General features: G+C 37.6%; 2 protein-coding genes across 2 annotated transcripts; one reads left to right on the top strand and one right to left on the bottom strand.

The window, feature by feature from the left end:
• The first annotated feature begins 1,896 nt into the window (after positions 1-1,896).
• On the top strand, positions 1,897-14,453 carry LOC125214081 (MUS308 and mammalian DNA polymerase-like protein). Its single transcript, XM_048114959.2, has 27 exons — positions 1,897-2,010; positions 2,226-2,617; positions 2,770-2,998; positions 3,073-3,912; positions 4,343-4,407; positions 4,509-4,614; positions 4,701-4,901; positions 5,008-5,208; positions 5,952-6,113; positions 6,188-6,427; positions 6,539-6,751; positions 6,993-7,343; positions 7,554-7,706; positions 8,433-8,654; positions 8,804-9,022; positions 9,094-9,208; positions 9,324-10,468; positions 10,794-10,991; positions 11,155-11,411; positions 11,518-11,707; positions 11,810-11,911; positions 12,021-12,373; positions 12,580-12,688; positions 12,859-12,999; positions 13,180-13,276; positions 13,387-13,526; positions 13,948-14,453. The coding sequence occupies exons 1-26, from the start codon at positions 1,975-1,977 to the stop codon at positions 13,455-13,457; spliced, it is 6,408 nt and encodes a 2,135-aa protein (XP_047970916.2). The 5' UTR covers positions 1,897-1,974; the 3' UTR covers positions 13,458-13,526; positions 13,948-14,453.
• Positions 14,089-16,054, bottom strand: RD22 (BURP domain-containing protein). The gene is made up of 3 exons (XM_048114960.2): positions 15,898-16,054; positions 15,676-15,787; positions 14,089-15,114 (listed from the first exon to the last, which is right to left on the bottom strand). Exons 1-3 carry the CDS (start codon positions 15,940-15,942, stop codon positions 14,246-14,248), a joined length of 1,026 nt encoding a protein of 341 aa, XP_047970917.2. The 5' UTR covers positions 15,943-16,054; the 3' UTR covers positions 14,089-14,245.
• Between the last annotated feature and the right edge of the window lie 3,175 nt (positions 16,055-19,229).

Raw genomic sequence — 19,229 nt, 5'->3', positions numbered from 1 at the left:
GTTTTGAAAATTGCTGAACCGGAATCCAACTGCGTGGATGTTTCGCGGTTACGGTTTCGGTTCCGAATCGGCGATTTTCCGGTGGTTTTTTACGGTTTCAAACTGTTATTTTTTGCGGTTCCGGCTTGATTTCACAGTTTTTCGGTGGTTTTTCGCGGTTCCGGCACGGTTTCGGTTTAAAAAATTTTGAACCTAAACCGAAGCACGGTTCAAAAATCAACGATTTCAGTTCAGGTAAATTCTCACGGTTTCGGTTCGGAACCGTAACCGGCGGTTTACGGTTTCGGTTTTAACCGCCGGTTCGGTAAACCTTGGACAGGTCTATCTATGATCGATACTCTGCCAGCCAACATGATGCATACATGATTGAAATTAATTGGCTTTTATTTTATTTCCTTCTACGAATCATGGTTTCCTAAATTTCTTAATTTAGATATTTTTTTTTGCTTTACTAGTTAATTGGAATAACTAGATGAAAAGTTCCTGGCCAATATTAATTGACTTTGATATTATTTTCGTAATTATACCAATTAATTGACTTTCACGCTCTTATGAGGCGTAGCTCATTTCGTCTCATGACTTAGCAGACAGTTCCTTCATCGCATTTGTGGCGTCATTCATCCTCGTACCAAATCGTCTACCTCCGTTCTTTGTAGATTCTCGTTGTTCATCAATCAAGCGACAAAATCAAAATATTTGGTATTATTAGTCAAATTTCGATCAAGGTGTTTTTGATCAATTATAAGTGTCATGTGGTACACCATGCCGAGGAATTTTGAAGATTCATGCTACCGAGGATCTCATTGGATTATTGTTTAAAATAATTGTTTTAACTCATTTGAATTAATAAATAATATAGAAAACAAATTAATGGACAATTGATTAGCAAAAGGATCATATCCATGTTCATACGGGTTACGGAATACCTTTTACAACTACTCTTTTTTTATGGACGGGAGTTTGCCTACTCATGTCACTCCAATAGTTGGATTCAACGTTAAATCTTCTAACCAATTAATCTTACTTAAAACAACATAAAAGACATTATTTTTGTCTTAGGGAAGATGATCATTCATTGAGCGGCACGAGATTTATGTAGTGTTATTTTGTGTATTAAGCAAAAAGAGAATAGTGTAGAGAATACAACGAAATGAGTTTTAATTTTAATAATGTGTCATATTGATTGAAACAAATAAAAAAAGTAGGTCATATTTGTTGGGATTCTAAGGGAAAACTTTTTGATATATACCTACTTTTTTTTTCACCCAAAACATATTTCGAATATACAAAAACTGTCAAAATATCTCAAACCTATATAGTTGTCACCTTATTGATAATATCTAACACCCATCGCTTTCACATGACGATTAAACATTGCGCCAAGAAGGCTCTAGGACATGCTAGATTGTTGTCTGATGCAATATTGATAACCTCAATATCTACGTGTCTCGCTATTTATCTAATTATATGGTACTTCCACTCTATGTGTAATCACACGCTATTGTGACGAATGTTTGGCGAAATTGAAGAATAGATAAAGATGTGAAAAATGAAGCTAGGTGTGATAGTAGTTATAGATAAAAATAGATAGGTATTATAGGATTAAAAGTATAAGAAGAACAAAAATGGACAAGAATCCGCTAAGTAGCGGATTCATAACAAATATAGTATAGTAGTATATGTATCTTTAATGTTGAAAATCAAATTTGAATTATTGTAAAAAAGTAACATAGATAAGTAGATGTGTTGATATGGATAAATTATTGGGGTGAAACTGAGATAAGAGAATCTAGGAAGGGCTTCTTTGGAAATACAAAGGTTTTTGAATTCAACATCGATCCGACCTCCCTCCATCCTTCCCATCTCTCCCTCCATATATATATATACACCTTCGTTACTGTTGCACAGTACCCATTTAAAAATTTAAATTCATTATACAGACCCAAATTCTCCTCAAAGGCACGAAAGAGTGCCATGGCATCCGATTCTACTCGTGCCCGGATCGACCAGGTTTCAGCTCTATCCCCTTTCACGCATTAATGTTTTCAATTCGAACGAATTGAATCAAGATTTTTGATTTTCTGTATGGGTTTTGCGGCTAATTTTGCTTTTCAATTTTATTTCTTCCTTTTCTAATAATGGAATTAGCGAAATGTAGTGCGAATTGGGTTTCCAGTCACCTTTTCTTCTCATTTTTGTTGGTGGGATTCTGGTGAAATCTGCAGTTCTTTTCATCGAAAAAGAAGAGAAAATTTGTGCCACCATTGTCAAAATCGGAGAGACCAGAAAAAGAAGCGAAAACCCAAAGTGAATGTTCACCTAGTGCCAAAGGGTCTTTGGCAGGCTATTTGGAGACCTCGCCTGCTAAATGTGCGGACTATGTTCCGGTTGAGAAGGCAATGCGGATTCCAGCTAAGCGGAATTTGACATTGGAGACGGCCTCCTTGTTATCTAGTGATGAAATTGGGGGTGCCCTCCACACGCAGCCACAAATTTCCGAGGCATTCGGAGTTTCTCAGAGAATAAAAAATGCATCTTTATCTGGTACAGATTATGATGCTGTAGAAGGTGTTGGAAAGAAGTCTCCTGCAACCGAATTCTTGTCTTTGTATTTCAGGTAGCAGCTATCCTCGTTTTACTAATTTGGGGGTTTCGTTGGATTCTTTGGGATCACCAATTATGTGTTTATGTGTATTTCTAGCTTATTGTCGTTGCCCTAATGTATGAGCTGCACTCTATTTCTGAGAGTTGAGAACTTATAATGTGCAGTGATGTACGGAGTAGTGTAAATTTTCCTTCAGATACAAAAGAGACTGCGGATAAAAGACACTGTAGTGCATCTGCCCTTCACCTAGAGGAGGAAAACTCTGGTAGGGTGCATTGCAAGAATGATGATAATCCATCCAAAACTCAAAATGAATCATTTTTCTCTCCCAAGGGTGGCCAGTTAAAAATTGCTGAAGAACCTGTGTATGTTGGTTTTAATCGTTTAGAGAAGGTATTTGTCCTTTTATAAGTTGCAGATATATTTCTCACAGAGATCTTCAATAACTTCATCTTAAATTTCGACAGGATATTGCACAAGCCAGTTTGAGGAAATGCAATAATACAACTGCTCTTTATACAGCTGAATGTGAAACACCTGCTTCTTTCCCATCTAAACTTGGAGCTGGAGAAACTCCTCGGTCAACACGAGGAAGCTCATCGTTCTCTCCTGGAGATGCATTTTGGAACGAAGCAATTCTAGTTGCTGATGGGATTGCCTATCCTAATGCTGGTCTTTCTTCACATGTTGCTGGAAACAATGAGGCTTTTACAGTGGATTCCGGTGCTTGTAACTCAAACAATGTGAAAGATAGAGGTTTTGTTAATCAGTTAAACAGTACTAGAGATGGAGTTGCACATTCCGTTTCTGATTTTCGTGCTTGTACTGCTGTGGGGATGCATTTGGATAAGGAGGCTTCGCCACTTCCCGTAAAGCACTTTGATTTCAGTTTGGAGGCTAAAAATCTTGAGAAGGAGATACCAGCTGATACTAATAAAACCAAACCCGACATTTTAATAACCAAAGAGACACATGTCTCTGTCGATCAACACAATCCCCAGTCCTATAACCTCATGTGCAGTAGCTCCAAAGATCATATAGGTGAAATTCTCCCTGGTGCACAAAGAAAATCCTTCAAATGCATCGATTCCAAAAGGAGTGTTGAAGATCTAAAGGAGATTAGCCATGCTGTTGCATACAATACACCGAATAGTGATTATAAAAGGGTTGTTGCTAATGAACTCAAAAGCAATTGCACTCCGGCAAGCTCTTCAATAAATCGGTCTTTGGATATCAGTAGTTGGCTTCCTCTTGAAATATGCCAAATATACAACAAAAGGGGCATATCAAAGTTATACCCATGGCAGGTAACTCTATTATCCTTGAGCTATTTAGGTCGTCAACCTTTTGAATTGGTCCTTAGGTCCTACCAATGAAACTAGGGAATGTTCTTATAGAACCAAATAGCATCACAGGCTCCACTTTCAGGACCAAATAAGATATTTTAGCAGCTATGATCAACATCTAACCTGGTCATGTATTATTGCCGTGTTTCATCAAAACATTGTAGCCAATTTTATATTTCAGAAGGCTCACTAGTTTAGCTCGTTGTACTGATATTTTTGCAATATGCTGGGTAAAGAGGGTTAGACTGTAGACTCTTCATATTAGACAATCAAACAAGTTCACTACGTTGCTATAATATATCCCGAGGATCAAGATTAGCAACTTAAGCTTTCATACAAGTATTCTTCAAAGTTTTTCTTATTTTAATGATTGAACTAAGTTATATTTCAGGTTGATTGCCTTCAAGTGGAAGGTGTATTGCATAATCGAAATCTTGTTTACTGTGCATCCACAAGGTAATCTTGTTTCTTGAATTGGCCCTTTTCATCAGGATCCTACCGTATCTATCTATGTGTGCTCTAATCGCCATTATAATATTCTCTTTGGTTGTTAATAGTGCTGGTAAAAGTTTTGTTGCGGAGATACTAATGCTACGGAGGGTTCTGGAAACTGGAAAAATTGCACTTCTTGTGCTTCCATATGTGTCTATCTGTGCAGAAAAGGTGCTGGGGTTTTGTGCTTTTAGGGAACTGTTTTAGTACTCATCCCCTGGTGTTTGATAATCCAATCTGTTTTTGGAAATATGTAGGCTGAACATCTTGAAGTTCTTCTAGAACCAGTCGGTAAGCATGTTCGTAGTTTTTATGGAAATCAGGGTGGTGGTTCTCTTCCAAAGGACACATCTGTCGCTGTCTGCACTATCGAGAAAGCAAACTCTTTGATTAATAGGTTACTTGAAGAGGGTCGCTTGTCAGAGCTTGGTACCATTGTCATTGATGAACTGCACATGGTATTCATATTGCATTTGGTTTTATTGGAGTGTCATCTGCAGCTTAGCATATATATTAACCAAATATTCATTCTTATATCTGGGTGGTTATAATGGATAATGGCAGGTTGGTGATCAAAGCAGGGGTTATCTATTAGAGCTATTGTTGACTAAGCTTCGCTATGCAGCTGGCGAAGGCAATGTAGAGTCTTCTAGTGGTGAAAATTCTGGGTCGAGTAGTGGGAAGTCCGATGCTACTCGTGGCCTCCAAATAATTGGAATGAGTGCAACACTGCCAAATGTGGCTGCAGTTGCTGAGTGGCTTCAAGTAAGTATTTTACGACCATGTTCATTCATATATAATTTGCCCATTTAATTGTCAATCTTTCTACTAATTAACTCTTCAGCCTAAAGCAAATGTATGATAATGTTGTCAGTATCTGCAATTCTATTTAATCCTTTGCTTTTACTGCTTTGCTGGAGACATATATTATCATATAAAATTAGATTGTGTTAATCACGAATGTTCAATATTCATAGTCGTTTCCTTTCCTACGATGGATAGACACTGGGTTATAGTAACTTAGGGAGATTTCATTTATAGTTCCATGGGATAGAAGGGCCAGCGGTGCAACACCATTTGATTTTTAAGTTACCAGATTTTGAACCTAGTCCTATTTAAAAAAGTTGAACACTTTATGAACGTTTTGAACAGTGAAAATTTTGTGGCAGTCAAAGGCTAGGTAGGTTTAGTACTTCCTTTCCATCCAGTGGGACCAAAAATGTGATTTTACCCCAAAACTATGGCCAGACAATGAGAATATGATCATTTTAGTTTCCTTGTTTTTGTTATTTTGTTTGAAGCATGCACATACGTGACATCTCTTTGGAATATGGACCTTGGCATGACTTACTGACATAACATTAAAGTATTTACATTTTGGGAATCGTAATTTTAGTCTTTCTTGCACTTTTTCAGCAAAATCCATCGTAAATGTTTTACAGCTACTCAGTTTTTGAGGTCCTAAATGTTGAATGAATGAAATTCATATGTATTTTTATTTATTTTAGGCAGCTCTTTATGAGACAGAATTTCGGCCTGTTCCATTGGAGGAATACATCAAAATTGGTAGCACAATATACAACAAAAAAATGGAAATTGTTAGGACCATTCCAAAGGTGGCTGAACTGGGTGGTAAAGATCCGGATCAAATAGTTGAACTTTGCAATGAGGTTTGATTTTATCTATGTTTCTCTGTAAGTCTTTTCTTTCTTCAAGGTGACTAATTTTGAGATGGTGATGATAGGTTGTCCAAGAGGGTCACTCAGTGCTAATATTTTGTTCCAGTCGGAAAGGTTGTGAATCAACTGCAAAGCATATTGCAAAGTATCTCAAGGGATTTTGTGTAAACCCTCGTGGTGAGCAAGGCGAGCCTTTTGACGTTGCTTTTGTTATTGATTCGTTGCGAAGATCTCCCGCTGGGTTGGATCCTGTACTGAACGAAACTCTTCCTTTTGGAGTTGCCTACCATCATGCTGGGCTTACGGTCTGTGAGCCACAAATCTTATTGTATTGTTTGTTGTTAAAATATTGCTAACTTTAGATTATGAATATTCATTATATCCAAAGTTTATGAGGTTCACCATTTCTGTAAAAGGTTGAGGAAAGAGAGACTGTTGAAATGTGTTACCGTAAAGGACTTGTACGTGTCTTGACTGCTACTTCAACTCTAGCAGCAGGAGTTAATCTTCCTGCTCGGAGAGTCATCTTCAGACAACCACGCATTGGTCGTGATTTTATTGATGGGACAAGGTACAAGCAGATGTCTGGACGAGCAGGTCGTACTGGAATAGACACAAAGGGAGAGAGCGTAAGCTTATTTTTCTCATTCTTTTATATTTTCCCGTTTATTTGTAAGATATATCTTCTCTTTTAATCTCTTTCTTCAAGCTCATGTTTAATTTGTTTTTTTTTTCTGCCTAAGTCAATCACTTTTTGAGTACTTATTTTCCTTTACGTTTCTTAAATTTTGCAAAGCTTGTAAACAAAGTCAAATTGTTACTCTTTTATTACACGAGGGCATTAATTACAATATTTAAATGATTCAACAGGTACTAATTTGCAAGGCAGAGGAATCCAAGAGAATATTGACACTCCTTAATGATACTTGTCCTCCACTTCATTCTTGTTTGTCAGAGGATAGGAATGGTATGACCCATGCAATACTTGAGGTTGTTGCTGGAGGAATTGTTCAAACTGCTAGTGATATTCATCGTTATGTAAGATGTACACTCCTCAATTCAACAAAACCCTTTGAAGATGTGGTGAAATCAGCACAGGATTCTCTTCGATGGTTATGCCATAGAAAGTTCCTTGAATGGAATGATGAGACTAAGTTATACACCAGTACACCCCTTGGCCTTGCATCTTTCGGAAGTTCTCTTTGTCCAGAAGAATCGCTTGTAAATATCTTTACCCGTTCCTCATTCACAAAGTACAGATTATTATTTTAATCTATAACTTGTTGATTGCTAACTTTGACCAGCGCATTCCGCATGTTTTTTTCTCTTGAGTTTTTCTAATAATGTATTTTACTATCAACATATCTCATGTTGAACCTAACTTATAGAGCAGATGATTTTGGCAATCAATTAACTTTGGACACTGTGCAGATTGTGCTGGACGATCTCATGAGAGCAAGAGAAGGTTTTGTTCTAGCTTCAGACTTGCATTTGGTGTACTTGGTAACTCCCATTAATGTTGATGTGGAACCAGATTGGGAACTATACTATGAGAGATACATGCAGTTATCTTCTTTAGACCAGGTACTTCCACTATTTTTCCTCTTCTGTTATAATATACCATCGAAGAAATTGTGATTGTAGTTGTGCAGTGGCTGTACTGTTGCACAAAGCTACACAGCATATCTTAGCTCTGTTTCACATACACCGTTTTTCATTTACCTGTTCTTTCCATTCGTATTTGCATTGTTACTATTTTTTTATTTAAATTTTCTTATATTTATTAGTTCTCTTATTTTCACCAATCATTACATTCATATCTAATACTGTGTTACGTAGACCAGATACAACTTCAATTTATTCAATGATTCATATTTACTTTAGTTGGAATCCAGGTACCACTAAAAGGGGGTTTAGTCTCATCGAACTTTTTCCTAGTAGAAGTTATGAGAGCCTGCCATATGGTTTTCTAAAGTTACTGTCAAACTGCTTTAATTTGCATCTCTATTGGCTGATGTTTTCCAAGATTATGGACAAGGTTTCAGAGCTTATAGCCTCGTGCTTCTTCTACAGCTGTTAAATATTAAGAATTGAATTTCTTGCATGGGAATATTCTGCCTGTGGATTCCCCAGCCCAAGGACTGAGCCCACTACCAACTGCCTGCACCATATTTTGTTGTTTTAAAAATTAACTGGTTAGGACTTGTATGCATTTGAACAATGAGTTTTGATCTGCCTTTTAATTATTTGCTTGTGCCAACCTGAATCCCTGAATATAATTGACTGCAATGTTGAATATTTTAAATGCAGTCTGTTGGCAACCGAGTTGGAGTACAAGAACCTTTCCTGATGCGTATGGCTCATGGTGCGCCTTCTAGACTGCTGCAGAGATCCAGGGATAGAGGAAAAAACTTACAGGGAAAATATGATGACAAACTTGGGACAATGACCAATGGCATGCTCTCAGATGAACAAATGCTTAGAATGTGTAGACGGTTCTACGTTGCTCTTATCTTGTCCAAGCTTGTGCAGGTAAACTTGTTTTCGTCCCATGGGACAATGAATCATGTTTCGACTGTGCGGCCGTTGTTCATAATAATGTGTATTTGAATCAGGAAGTTAATTTCTGTTATGATATCGAGTTGTGTCCATGTGTAATGATAGAGCTTTGTGGACTGTAGGAAGTACCTGTTGGTGAAGTTTGTGAAGGTTTTAAAGTTGCTAGAGGCATGGTTCAGGCATTACAAGAAAATGCTGGAAGGTTTGCATCAATGGTTTCAGTGTTCTGTGAAAGGCTTGGTTGGCATGACCTTGAAAGTTTAGTCGCCAAATTCCAACATCGTGTTTCATTTGGGGTTAGAGCAGAGATTGTGGAACTTACAACCATTCCTTTTATTAAGGTGTGCAAATTGCTTCTTATTGAAATAATATGAATTTAGATATTACTCTGATCTGATTCTTGGACATTTAGGGTTCCCGAGCTAGAGCACTTTATAGGGCTGGTTTACGAACACCCCAAGCTATTGCTGAAGCTTCAATTCATGAAATTGTCAAAGCGATTTTTGAATCTTCATGGAGTGGTCAGGGTAAGATATATATATTTGTTTGGCATATGGTGGATTCTTGAATACTTTGATATTTTAACTTTGGTTATATGGCTGATATAACCATTAGCTAATTTGGATCAATTATTCATGGTAGACACGGAGGGTGCCACACAAAGGAAAATACAAGGGGGAGTTGCCAAGAAGATTAAAAATGGTGCTCGGAAAATAGTATTTGAAAAGGCTGAAGAGGCAAGGGTTGCTGCATTCTCCGCCTTCAAGTCTCTTGGACTTGATGTTGGACAGCTTTCTCGGCCACTAGATGCTTCTCGAAAAGAGCCTTCATCATCGTCAGGGGAGGAGTCTACAAGTAGCTACGCTTTCCTTCAGAATTCTAAGAACATGTTAGACTCACCATTAGCTGTAGACAGATGTGATGAGAGAGACCAACCTATAGGCCCTCAACCAGCTGGTTCGGCTGAGGCATATTCAACAGGAAATGCACACGATGAAATGCATTTGGACAAACGCATTTTGATTGCACAAAATACTAACCCTGTTAATGACGAGTTACATATTACTAATAATTGCACTAGTAATCCAAAAGGGTTGGCTCCTGATCCAACGGTAGATATTGGTGGTGTTAAACATCAGTTAAAGGAGCATGTTGATCATAGTCGAGAACAACAGCCTGAAAATGAAAATTTATGTATGGGAAGCAGAGTAAACAAGCCAGAAAAGGGTCCTGTCAGTGTTACTAGTATTCCTGGCGGACTTGATTCTTTCTTGGATCTATTGGATGCTACAACTGAATTCTTTTTTGATATACATTTTACTAAAAAATCTGAACTGAGCTCTACCACTCCCTTTGAGGTACATGGCATAGCCATCTGCTGGGAGAATTCTCCAGTGTATTACTTAAGTATTCCAAAGGACTTATCTCGCTATAGCAGCAAACAAGATGATCATTCTGTGGGCAGCAAGAATGTTCTGCCACCAAATCTGCAGGTGGAGATGGCCGAGAAGAGGTGGACTAGGTTTGGGGCTATAATGGGGAAAACGGATGTCAGGAAGTTCGCTTGGAACTTAAAAGTTCAAATTCAGGTGCTAAAACGTCCCGCTGCTTCTGTCCAAAAGTTTAGCACCCCACATGGGGGGATCAAAAGTTTGGGTTTGGAGCTTATAGACAATTCCTACTTTATGTTTTCTCCTATTCATTTGAGGAATGCAATTGATCTGAGTGTTGTTGCATGGATTCTATCGCCTGATGAGGAGAAAAGTTCTTGTCCTAATTTGGAAAAGGTAATTTCTCTCTCTTTCGCTTCAGTTTGTGAATTGGATGTGTTGTTTCTCAGGAATATAGTATCGTTTTTGTTCTCAAATACTGTGTAGTAGATGTCTTGTGAATGTGATGCAACATCTGTCTGATTCTGATATTGGTTAGGTTTTAACGACACAAATATGGACGGATAGCTATGCAAATGTTGATGTATAAACAAATATTTCATTTCTTTATAATAGTTCAAGTGATTTTTATATTGTTTAGCCAAGGGTTACATATTCATTTATTCATCTTTTAAAAAGTCTTAGTTGTCAGAAACAATCTCTAAAGTTACAGTTATGACAGGAAGCCAAAAGGAGGTTATCTAGTGATGCTGCTGCATCCACTAACCGTAGTGGTAGATGGAAGGATCAGACACGGAGAGCTGCACATAATGGATGCTGCCGCAGAGTTGCACAAACTCGAGCATTATCTTCCGTTCTATGGAAATTACTACACTCTGAAGAACTAATTGAACCACTTATCACTGTGGAAGTTCGATTGGTAAGGAATCCTATATTGCCATCAAAGGAAAAAGTTAACCATCTTCCGAACAGAGCTTCTATTGACTGTTAAAAAAAAAGGCAACTTGATTTCACTTGTAATTTCTTCTTTTCTTTTTCAACTTTAGGTGTCTATTATTGCTTGTTAAGTGATTCACTTGTAGGTAAATATTCTTGCTGATATGGAGATATCTGGAATTGGTGTCGACATGGAAGGATGCCTTAGAGCGAGGCATGTCCTTGGGGAAAAACTCAAGATGCTCGAGAAGGAAGCTTACAGATTAGCTGGCAAGACATTCTCATTGTCAATGCCTGCAGATATAGCAAATATTCTCTATGAACATTTGAAGCTGCCCATGCCTGAAGGTTACGAAGGGAAGAACCACCACAGAACTGACAAACATTGTCTGGAAATGCTCAGGTACTAAGCAGTTAGCTGAGCCCTACTGATGCAATGTTGGCCACATCTGTCACAGGTCCAGCTTCTCCATAATTTGTGGGACTAACAAAATCTAGCTTAATTTCAGGGATGAGCATCTTATAGTCCCAGTTATTAAGGAGCATCGAACATTAACTAAGCTCTTTAATTCTACTTTGGGGTCAATTTGTTCACTTGCTAGGCTCTCTATGAGGGCCCAGAAGTACACTCTGCATGGTCATTGGCTCCAGACATCAACAGCAACTGGCCGACTGTCAATAGAGGAGCCTAACCTCCAGGTTTGTATGTTGTGGCATTTCTTTTTCATCCTTAAAAAATTTTATTCTTATTACACAAGTCATAATATACTGTTCTGCGATTTTGATATGAACTGAGCACAGTCTGTTGAGCATATGGTTGAGTTCGAAATGAATGAAGGTGATGGGAAATCATGTGTCAGCCACTATAAAATCAATGCACGTGATTTCTTTGTGCCTACTCAGGTGAAGTTAGATAGATTCTCAAACTCTTTTTTTGCTTATCCTTTCACGAGTCAGGAGTTGTCCTGCTGTAGATTCATTTGCATCTTCTGATTTGTTATCTTCATTGCAGGACAACTGGGTGCTTTTAGCTGCTGATTATTGTCAGATAGAGCTGAGACTTATGGCCCATTTCTCAAAAGACCGTTCATTGATTGAGCTGCTAACTAATCCCCAGGCTGATGTCTTTACCATGATTGCCGCAAAATGGAGTGAGAAACATGAGTCTAGTGTGAGCTCACAAGATCGAGAGCGAACAAAGAGACTGGTTTACGGAATTCTTTATGGCATGGGGCCAAACACACTGGCAGAACAGTTGGACTGTAGTCCAGATGAAGCTGCAGAAACAATTCAAAACTTCAAGAAATCTTTCCCTGGAGTTGCGTCCTGGCTTCAGGAAGCAGTTACGGCTTGTCATAAGAAAGGGTGAGGAAAATATAATATCGATGAAAAGGTGTCCTTAAATTAAATGTGATGCAAGTTTGGTAATTAAAACGTCTTTAAAATCAATCAAGTTGGCCGCAGCAGCTTCACGCCTTTCAATTTCTCTTGCAACTTTGTGTTAGAAGGATCCTATATCTTCTCTCGTTATATGTTTACCCCTACCAATGACATGATCTTTTCTGCTGCAGTTATGTGAAGACCCTTAAGGGACGAAAACGTTTCTTATCAAATATCAAATTCGGTAACAGCAAAGAGAAATCCAAAGCTCAGAGACAAGCTGTGAATTCCATATGTCAGGTGATTTTTCTTTTGCTGGTGTCACAGCATAGTAGTTATCATATAATATTTTCAATTTGTATTTTCTTTGGCTTATGATTTTATTTCCTTTTTAAGAGGTGGCCTTGGGTGTTGGGGGCGATGGTATTTGTTAATTTCACATGTTAACTGTTTCCATGCTATGTTTGAAGGGATCTGCTGCCGACATAATAAAAATTGCAATGATATGCTTGCATGATGTGATCGGCGAGGATTCTGAAGCATTATGCCCAAGTTTTATAGATGCTGAAAAATGTCAATTGCTTAAAGGTCGCTGTCGGATCCTTCTACAGGTAATTGGTCTATACATACCACGTGGCCCTAAGCATTTATGTTTGCTTTTCTATTTCAATATTAACATTATCGCTCTTACTGTCAGTGGGAAATTGTAAGTACCTTTTACGTTTTCAATATTCAATATTCGTCTCTGAAGCTAGTGGGTTTGATGGACATGTCTGTCGTCGACCTGTCAGGTACACGATGAACTTGTGCTGGAAGCTGACCATTCAGTTGTAAAGGAGGCCGGGTTGTTGCTCCAATCATGCATGGAAAGGGCCATGTCACTTCTTGGTATGGTGTTTAAAAAGTTCATCATGATTGTTATGTCCAAGCAGAAGGCATACAGGTTTACTGGGGCAATATTGCCGTCAATAACGATTTATCTCTTACGTCTCTTGCAGTTCCTTTGCCTGTCAAGATCAAAGTTGGGAAAACATGGGGATCTTTGGAACCTTTTGATCCTAATTGTTAGCTTTTGATGAGCTATACTTCAATGACACTTGTATGAGGAAACAATCTGTTTCCCTTCTTTAATTCTAAGGTGATATATCTACAATTTCTTTTTTGTCATCATAAATTTTGCTCAAGTAATAAAATGATGCATTTTAAGGTAATACAGAGAAGTGTATTTCCTTTAGTAGCTACGAATTCATAAAGTTTTAGTTTGAAAACCTTCACTACGCCATTTGAGGCGCCTTAGGGGTCAAGAAGTCGAACTAGGGAGTTATTCTAGACTCACCTTATACATTGATCAGACATATGTATTAGTACACCTTGATTAGTACTGGATATAAGCAGCGTCTCACGGCTTTAGGCTACCTCATGTGGAGGTTTAGGATACACGAAGGCTAGTGAATTTCACACGATGCATCTAGGGAGATAGTGATTTTGCAGAGAATGTCTCACCATGTATGAATCCATTCATCCCCTAACTTGCCATTTCTTGGATTGGTTTCTTGCAGTTGTCTTTTTTTCATTTCATGTTGCTTGTACATACCATTCCCGACGCATACGTTTGGCACGAGGGGATGGAAACCAGAAGACGAATCAAGGTTAGAAGTTATTTCTCGTAGATTTCGCCTTACATTCTCTTGCAGAAATCATTATTCTGGTTTTCAATAATTCACTAACATAAAAGAAAGACTCACAGTCTGATAACTCACACATATATCCACATATCACACACATACGTAGATATTCGAATTCTAAAATACATCCACACAAACAAAATAACATACATATAGGCTTATGCTTATTTCTCTAATTCTTTGAAACCCACACAATGTGATTCTCAGGGAGGTAATGGCAGACCGGGACAGACCCGGGCTTCACCTTGAGCACCTGGAAGGCCAAGTGCTTCGGGTTCCACTGCGACGTGTCCCTGTGGCACACAGCCACTGCATCTGCCTTGGACCCGCCGGCACCCACCAATGAAACGCGGTAAGCCACTGCGGTGTCGGTCTTGTGGCAGTAGAACACGGGGTATGCATACTCCTGCTTGTGGCACGCCACGGCCGGCTTGTCGGTCGGCAACTTCGTCACGGCCTCGATACGGTACACTTTCCGCTCCGTGCTGTCGGCCTCGGTGGATACTGCGGTCGCGTCTTTCCCCAGCACGGACTTGGTGAAATCGACCATGGACTCCAAGGAAGTTGCACAGAACGCCTCCTCTCCTTGCAGCTTCGTGCCCTCGCATTCCTGAATGGTTTTCTTGATGGCCTCGGCCTCGCTTGACCCGGGCTTCACGGAGAACTCACTGTAGATCTCCGGCAGCTTGTTCGAGGAGAAGGGCATGGAGTCGGCAAGGTGGCGCGGCAAGAATGCTTCCTCCTCTCCTGTGGGTTTGGAGAAGTGGAGGGTCATCTTGTTGCCTGCATACAAGTCTTTCTCTAGGAAGAAGAGGGCCACGTTCGGGTCGTCGTGCAGCTGCGTTTCGGTGGCAGCGTAGAGGTAATTGAACGGGTTTCCAGTCGGGGCTACCCGAACGTAGACGGGTTTGCCATTTCTGTTGTGTGTTCCGACAGTGACGCCTGGGCCGCCGACGTTGACGTTGGTGCCGCTGTTTCCGTTGTTGACGTTCACTCCGCCGTTGCCTACTCCGACGGCTGTGCTCTTGTCGTCCAGCCATTCTGTTACACAGAGGAATGCAATTTTGTATAATGAGCTATAGAAAATTTTGCTACATAGAATTGAATTTTCATGAAATGGAAATCCAGATCAAAATTAGTTGAGATTAATAAAAAAAAAATCAAGAATACTAAGATCAATTTCAAGTTCATTAGTTCAAATTTTTTTGTTACTAACACTTCACATACAAAACAACCATAAGATCCATAACTAAACTTGAAAACAAAAAAAGTTGATTAATCCAAAAATTATCTGCTGCAATTTCAATTTTAATATATTATGATAATCCGCAAACATCATTCTCATTTAGGCCACGGTAGCATATATTTTCTCAAAATGATTTAAAAATCAAAGCATATTAATTATTCAATTTCTCTATAACTTCATATAAACGAATAAAATAACATAACGAGCAAATTTGTAAAATTTAAAACGTTAATAAAAAATTTGATAGTATTAGGATCTAACTAAATTATAAAATAAATAAATAACGATAAAATGTGGACTAAACTATAATGGCGATCACGAATGATTCTCACATCATCAGATGTGTAGCATATTACCTGATGTTGGCTGCACGAGTTCTTTTATCGCTTTGGGCATGGGTGTGTTTGGCAACACCGAATTCCAATACTCCTCCTGAGGCAAAGCTGCATGACTAACAACTATTGCCACCTGCAAACACATAAAACAACATAAGTAGAAAATATAAAACCAAACAATCAAATCCTTAAATTTCAACAAGATAAATATTTTTTAAAAAATCATTAGTTATTAATACTCACAGAAAGAAATGCAATAAAGGGCAGAATCTTGAACTCCATAAGCATAAATTTGGAAGTTTACTACTCAAAATAATGAAAGAGGCTTTCTGGAAGAATATGAGATGATACACAATTATTTATAACATAGAAAAACACGCACACACACACTACGTAGTTATGTACGTATATTAGTATGAATGAAAAGAAAAAAAAATCACCACGTCACATCTCCACCTAAAAACATGACTAGATATTTACTCCAACTGCATTCGCTTCACTAAATCGAAAAAATTAATGCCAATTTAAATGTATTTTAATATCGACCATAAATGTTGTGTATATTTATGCACATACAGTCCCTTTGATTGATTATTCTGTGGTTATAAATTAATGGTAAAATACGTACCAAAGTTGTGTAGGGGGTATGGGTGGTGGGGGGAAAATTTAAATGTCCAAGGAAAATGGAGCACTTGGCTTTTAAAATGAGGGGTGGACTATTGCCATCTAATAATGTTTTTTTTATGTGAACTATTACTATTTTGCAATGAATTTACAAGTCGTTATAGTGGATTAAATTGGTGGGCTAGGGTGTAACCCTAAACTATCAACTACCAATATTTATTAGGGTTTTTGGAGGGGAGTTGGGGGTTAATCAATAATAATAATAATAGCTTAATATATCCCATTATTTCACTACAACAAAGAAGAGATTAGTGGAGATGTCATTAGTGAGCACATTTTGCGAGCAACGATGTCCTTCACACTCGGCGCTCTCTGAATTTTGCGAGCACGATTAACCATTCGGCGAATAGAAAATACGAAACTTGTGCTCGCAAAATGCGCGATTGTGTTAATGAGAATTCTGGTACTTGCCATGGTTTGAAAATGACGAGCACTCTTTGTGACTTCTTGTTGGTTTTTGGCCAGCACTTTTGCTTGCCGGACGAATTTTGTATTCTTAGTCATTTTAAAAACATGTTGACTTCTTGTTGGTAATTGGTCTTTCAGTGGTCTTTGAGCTTGGTCGTTCGACTTAGGACTTGGGCTTTGTACAAGCCCAAAATAAAATTATATACAGCCCAACAACATCAAATTAAAATAGTCCAATTGGGCACGTAGCCCAACAACACCCAATGAGACATGACCTAATTTGTACGTTGGGCTCATGTATGCACATATGTCATCTAAGTGCAATCTGTCGAATGGAAACTGACGTGAACTTTTGTCCAAGTACGTCTCCCCAACGACCAACAACATGAACATCTTTCCATATGTGTATGCGGTCAATACACATATGTAACTCTTGATTGTTACACCAGTCATGATGAGGTGACCATTCGATCAAACCTGTAGCTCCTGCAATATTTGAATTTGCATGAATGACAACATGCTCCTCCTGTAGTGGACTGTGCCTATAAAATATTAATAGAGTAGTCATTCTATGCATTTGGCACACCTTTTGCATCTTAGCATGCAAAAAAACTCTGCATTCGTTTATTGTTGAAGTCGTGTTCATGCCTCTTCTTGTTCGTCGGAGCTAGTTCTGATAGTGGTGCTTCTACATATGGGACCACATTGTCACAATCACTATATGCTTGCAATGTTGACATGTACAAGGTCCCTCTTAATTAACAAGTTTATAGATATGCTAAAAAACCAACTGTTTACAAAGCAAAATTAAAGGCCGAAACACCAAAGTAGAGTAGAAAATGTAAGGTATACTTAAACTTTCCGAAAATCTTATTGTGCATACAAAAATCTGAAAAAAACACACATGGCTTCTCTCATTATTTACAAGTCGTTATTGTGGATTAAATAGGTGGGCGATGTGTAACCCCTAAACTATCAACCACCAATATTAATTATGGTTTTGGAGGGGATCAGGGGAGTTGATGTTAGAAATATTTTTAACTTAATACTATATCCTTTTTTTTTTAAGGCTAGCATCAATCTCTTGAATGAATCTTACTTCTAGACTTGCCTAAACTTAAAGAAAAAGTGTTATAATGTTTTTGTCTTATCTTTTGTAAGGAATAAGGATAGTATTTTTAAGAAGGCAGGATTAAATGCTTTAAAGTACACAAAAAATACTATACGCGACTTTCATTTTGCACATAATTTTCTTTTTTTTTTCTGAAAATACATAGTAGTAGTACTATTTTGAATTTTACACAACACTCTGATAAAAAAGCATTTGAAATTTTTGGAGAAGATTAGGAAAAAAATTCTCTCAAGCGTGGATGATTTTAATTTGAAGAGAAAGGTTTTGAGAAGATTAATTTAAGTTATTTAATAAAGAATATCAATTTAAGTTATTTAGTAACAAAATATTAATTTAAAATAAAGTTGTGGAAATTAGCCGTCACCAGGATGCGACGTCAGTTATTGGTTGGAATAGTGGAAATAAATGAAAATTAGTAAGTTTCATTTATTTTCCTAGGAATTTTTTTTAATTTTTTTTGTGCAAGTAAAAAACATCCCAGATCGAGTCTATGTTTTTTAATGCATTTAACCGCTGAATAATGAAGAAATTGAACAAACTGTAGAAAGTCCGTAGCCCCAAGTTACTTTCTCTACAGAAAATATTAACCCTAAATTTAAAGAAAACGTAATCTTAGAATATGGATATTGTAATATTGAAAGGTAAGAGGCTAATATCACAATACGAAAAACGATGACAAAATATAGTGATTGAGTGCCGAAAATGTGTATTTGCACCAATAAATGGGGCTTTAATTGTTTGACTCAAGTTGGACACGTGTCAATTACAAAGTTAGTTGCAATTATTTAATGATTCATTAAAACTATAGATTTGGGTGTCATCAAAAAAATAGCGACACATAGACTATAAGTCATCCAACATTTTTTGAGTCTGTATGAATTGTTCTGGAAGATTTTTGAATGTTAGCATTGAATTACAATGTTAATTGAATACGTTTTTTAGATATTTCAGTATGTAAATACATGACCTTCATAAAATTTTGTCAAATTACACAATTTTTTTTAAAAAAATTTTAGTTTGCAATTTGATCTGAATTTTAGTTCTGAACAAAATTAATCCTACATGGATGCTTAAATGACGTTGCATTCACAAAATTTGTACAGCCCACCAACGATGTCGTACAACGTCATGGTTTTAATAAGGCCCAAATTAAAAGCTTGAAAATCTGTATTTTATGATAAAAAATAGTTTTGATTACAAATTAATACGTAAAGTTTGTGTATTTAGAGATAATTAAAACGGTTAATTACAAATTAAAACCAATACTTTTAGGTTATGAAATATAGGCCCAAAACTGTTTCGTTGTGAAAACTATTTAATGATGGGCTCAAGTCAAAACTCGTACATGCAC

This window comes from Salvia hispanica, chromosome 3 (assembly GCF_029641045.1).
Source record: "Salvia hispanica isolate PSC_SH4W2 chromosome 3, Shi_PSC_v1, whole genome shotgun sequence".
Taxonomy (NCBI): Eukaryota; Viridiplantae; Streptophyta; class Magnoliopsida; order Lamiales; family Lamiaceae; genus Salvia; species Salvia hispanica.
Note: the sequence above shows the minus strand (reverse complement) of the source record. Positions and strands in the feature narration are given on the sequence as shown.